General features: G+C 34.1%; 1 protein-coding gene across 1 annotated transcript in view; it reads right to left on the bottom strand.

Moving 5' to 3' along the window:
• AGL (amylo-alpha-1,6-glucosidase and 4-alpha-glucanotransferase) overlaps positions 1 to 4758 on the bottom strand; it is an 84002-nt gene that overhangs the window by 55328 nt on the left and 23916 nt on the right. The window contains exons 8-12 of the mRNA XM_007449605.1: positions 3269 to 3392; positions 2823 to 2925; positions 2633 to 2730; positions 1834 to 1973; positions 374 to 561 (exon numbers count right to left, since the gene is read on the bottom strand). Of these exons, the coding sequence (XP_007449667.1) occupies positions 374 to 561; positions 1834 to 1973; positions 2633 to 2730; positions 2823 to 2925; positions 3269 to 3392 (653 nt within the window). The remainder of the gene's footprint in view (positions 1 to 373; positions 562 to 1833; positions 1974 to 2632; positions 2731 to 2822; positions 2926 to 3268; positions 3393 to 4758) is intronic.

Genomic DNA, 4758 nt, shown 5'->3' with positions numbered 1-4758 from the left:
GGTCCGGGAAGATCCCACATGCCGCGGAGCAGCTGGGCCCGTGAGCCATGGCCACTGAGCATGCGCGTCCGGAGCCTGTGCCCCCCCAACGGGAGAGGCCACAACAGTGAGAGGCCCGCGACCCCCCAAAAAAAAAAAAAAAAAAAAAAAAAAAAAAAATTAACTCAAACATTTTATAGCCCAGTACTCTATAACAGCTGCATCAAAAATTTGTCAGAACTATGCAAATAATGCAAGTGTTCAATACTACCACCAAATCAATATTGGTATCCAACTAGCAAAAGAAAACATATATTTGTATACTCTATTTAAGGAAAGCTAGGAGAGAATACTGAATTTCTTTTCTTAATGTAGATGAATTGTTTTTCTGTACCTCGGCTACATGAAGAGGTGTTGAGTGACAGTTATCAAGACGGACTCCCTGGAAATAAGTCGCAGTTATTTCAGTGTATTTTTTCATGTGTGCCCAGAGATAAGGACAGTCCTCTGGTTTTTTCCCATAGCGTAATTTAACACTGTCTCCCCAGCAAATAAGTTCTCTCCTTAGATAAACATCTGAACCTGTTAAGAAAGGAGCTTGCTTTCAATGGTTTGAGAAACAAAATGAAAACATTTACTTCAAAGAAAAGCTTGTTTTTAAAACACATTTACTGGGGCTTCCCTGGTGGCGCAGTGGTTGGGAGTCCGCCTGCCGATGCAGGGGACATGGGTTCGTGCCCTGGTCAGGGAGGATCCCATATGCCGCGGAGCGGCTGGGCCCGTGAGCCATGGCCGCTGAGCCTGCGCGTCTGGAGCCTGTGCTCCGCAGTGGGAGAGGCCACAACGGTGAGAGGCCCACGTACCGCAAGAAAAAAAAACAAAAAACAAAAAACATTTACTATTTCTAACACAAAGCATATATAGGTTAAAATTACATCTAAAATAGCATGGGATAAAATTTTTTAAAGTTAATAGTAATTTGGATCTCATATCTATTTTGCTAAAATTGTACCTTATTGTCTCTTCTAAAAATGTGTGCTTAATGGCAAAAATTTAAGTTACTTCTTGAAGGAAAACAATAATAGTAGGCCTTTAGAGCTATAGTTCTACCAAAAACATTTAAAACTCCATCTCCACCTTGCTACCAATTTTTGGCAATAGGTTACATTAAATCCACGGTGTAGAGCAGAATGTCTTTTTTCATTTAGAATGGTTAGAAAGGAGAGGGCAGAGATACTTAAATCTAAAGCTACACTCTTTTTTTTTAAAAAAAAAAGAGATTTCTGAATTAAATTTAATGTCATTAAAACAGCTTCTAATTCTAAAATGTTAAAAAATAAATATATTGATAGGTTCCCTGCAAAATTCTTCCTGGCAATGAAATAGCTGTAGAAAAATAAGATGTTAGTGTTAAGTGAGAGGGAATCTAAAAACAACTGGTTTCTAGTTTAACTGCCATTCAAATACCTTAAATACTCCTCTGGCTAATGAGTGAAAATATCTCTTATAGTAAATATTTGTAATAATAGAGGTCTCAAATGTCTTTTAAAAACTCAATAAATTGTTGCCCAAATAAACTCTTAGGCAGAACCACAATATAAAATAGATATACAAAAGCTATTCTCTTTGAGGAGACAAGGGGTAGAAAGGGAAAGGAGGGAAAAGAAGGTGAATCCCATCCTGTCAATCCCTTCTCTTCTCTCTCAAACTGTATGCACCTCTGGCATCTGTAATGAAATAGTTTTAAAAACACTAGCATAGTGGGGGGAAAAAAATCAATAAACAATTTATATTTGGAGCTTGCCGTGAACTTTTATTTCCCTATCCATAGAGAAGTTAACAAAAATGATATACCTGGTTCAGCAAAGTTTCGAAGGGGATCATCTCCCATTACCCATCCATTATGTGCCATCAGAAAACAAGCTTTATTTGGGACATGAATCATAGATTCTTCTGTGGAGAGGGGCATTTCTTCAAAAGGGAAAGTAAAATATCTAGGGAGATACAATCAAGTATGAAATCCATACAGAGAAACTCCTTGGAGAGAATGTGAATTACCACTATTAAAATTAAACTTCTTACCTAGTGAATAGAATAGAAAAGATTAGTTTGACACCATTTATGGGAAATAAACTGCAATATAGGTAAAAAAAATCGTCAGTAGACATTTTGAGTAAACCTAGTAGGATTTTAGAAATTGAGTTAGTATTACAGCATATCTGATTAACATTCTAAATAATAACTTTAAAGATCTCATAAAATTATTAAGAAAATCACTGAGGTATTGACATTATTTTGCAAAGGTTTTTACTACACTTCAGTTGCCTAATCTATGTTGTACATTACTTAAAGTATAAGGAACTAAATGCTTGCTTAATTTGATTAACGTTGAATTTATTAGTAAGTATGCAGTCCTCCAGAAACATGAATGTAAATGATTATAAATTGGTTCATAATTATGATAGTTTCTCTAACTAAAGATGTGCCTAACAAAATTAATTAATATTAAGCTTAGTTACCAGATCAAAACTTCTATTTCAATTTAAGAAATGTACTGAGTCACACATTAAAGGAAACATTTAGGTTAATTTGAAGAGTTTAATACAATTTTCAATTTTTAACCTTTAATGAGAAGAAAACAAAAATGGAATACCTGGTAACCAAAGGATGTTCTCTAGTGACAGGTCCTAGTTTAGGACCATGGCCAGCCAGTCGGTCATAAAACACATTTCCCAAAAGGCAATTAACTGCCTAGAAAACATGAAATTATATTACATCAATGACAACAAGAAACAGTATTAACACTCAAAGAAAAACAGCTGTTCAAAAGAAGTAGGTAAAACCTGTTCCTGATGGTAGTTCACGAGCTGATGCTTCTCTGAATTTAATTCCTCAATTCTCTTCTGGAACCAACTGCAGCATTCGTTAATTGCACCTGGCCCATTACTTGAAACAGATAAAGCAATACAAACATTATTTAATGGTTTTATGAATTCTACATTTAAAAATTTTCTAATAATGGTCATAGAAACTTTAAATATATTCATCAGGATCTTAATTATGGCTGAAGAAGTTTTCCAACTCTATACATTTTTACATTTATGTATAGGAACACGGACCAGCACACAGACAACAGGGGAAATGTCATGCATTTGAAGTAGTAGAATTATGGTGAATTACTTTATTTCATTTTATATTCAGGCTTTTAACAATAGCATGAAAATAATACTATCCATAAAGGTTTACAAGTAATAGTACTCTTTAATATGTAGTAAAATATAAAACATACTCATGTGGTATGAAAGTTGCTAGTGCAACGTTCATATCTACAGTACAGCCAAGTCGTCTGTATTCAGGATCCTGAATAATCTTAAGGTGTTGTTTTGGATCAGGCTTTGTTGTTTTCCTATTTTCTGAAAGAAAGAAAATATTATATCTTAAATGCAGATATGCATAAGGAGATTATAACTGTTACTGATTTCAAATTTTTAGTTTATAGTTTTTTCTTGGAAAATAAAACATATGTTTATTTCATAAGCATCCTCCCTACCTCCCTGTCCATCCTCCTGCACACCATCTAACACACGCGCACACACACACACACGGAAGGAAAGACAGAGAGAGAGAGAGAGAGAGAGAGAGAGAGAGAGAGAGAGAGAGGGAGAGAGAGAGAGAGAGAGACTGACTGAGGAAAAAAAACCCAAAAACACTATAAAAGAAAAACACAGCAATTCCTACCAGTTCAACCTCAGTCCCATCTTTCTGCCTCAGTTGGCATTCAGTTATTCTATATATTCTTTAGGGCATTAAGGATGTTGATGGTACAAATTTTCTTCACAGGTGCTACCAAATACATTAACATTAGGACTTTTTTTTCCTCAAAGATTGCTTTCTATTCTAAAAAGTAAGTCATATTAACAACCTAACTTTCTCTGAAAGAAGCACACAGGTTTGTTTTTATACAGTTTTCCTTTTCATCAACAAGCATATGCTTACATAATAATAAAAAATAAAAAAAGTAAATAAACATTTTGTGGGGGGAATTTTCACTCTTCTTCTGGAACTTGTTCCTAATAAATCAGGTATTGGTACAGGATTGCCTCCACTGGCTTTGATTTTATATTAATTAATACCTGGCTTATTCTAAAAAGATTTTGCAATGGCTTATAAAGGCCCAAACAAACTAAGATAAAAATTAAATAGATTTTAATATGTAGTTTCTGAGGTTAATCCAGATGAGTAACATACATGAAAAATTCCAGAAGTGTTTAAAAAAGAGAAAAAGCTACACAATCAGTGTACATTATAAAAGTCTTTAGTACTGGTAGACGAAAAGACAGATCACTGGAATAGCACAGCTAACAGGTGCATGTGTATTTAGTGTATGCTTATACATTATGAAGTATTATGGTGGTACCCCAAATCAGTATAAAAGGATGGATTATCAACTCAATATCATTTTTAAAAATAAGAATAAAGTTAAACATCTTCTTTATATAAATTCCAGGTATACTAAATATTTAAAAGTAAAATATAAATAAGATTATCAGAAGAAAACATAGATTGCTGTTTGAAGGTCTAGACACAATGTGAAATCAGAAGCCATAAAAGAAAAGATAAACAAATTTGGTTACACTGGGGGAAAAACCACCATAAACAAGAGTTAAAAGATCAACAGCATACTAGAAGGATATATTTGAGGCCACTGTAATAAGGAATCACAAAGAATAATAAGTCAATATGAAAAAGACAAACAACCCAGCAGAAAAATAGGGAAAG

Source organism: Lipotes vexillifer, unplaced genomic scaffold (genome assembly GCF_000442215.2).
Source record: "Lipotes vexillifer unplaced genomic scaffold, Lipotes_vexillifer_v1.1 scaffold445, whole genome shotgun sequence".
Classification (NCBI taxonomy): domain Eukaryota; kingdom Metazoa; phylum Chordata; class Mammalia; order Artiodactyla; family Lipotidae; genus Lipotes; species Lipotes vexillifer.
This window is presented reverse-complemented; position numbering and strand designations above follow the sequence as displayed.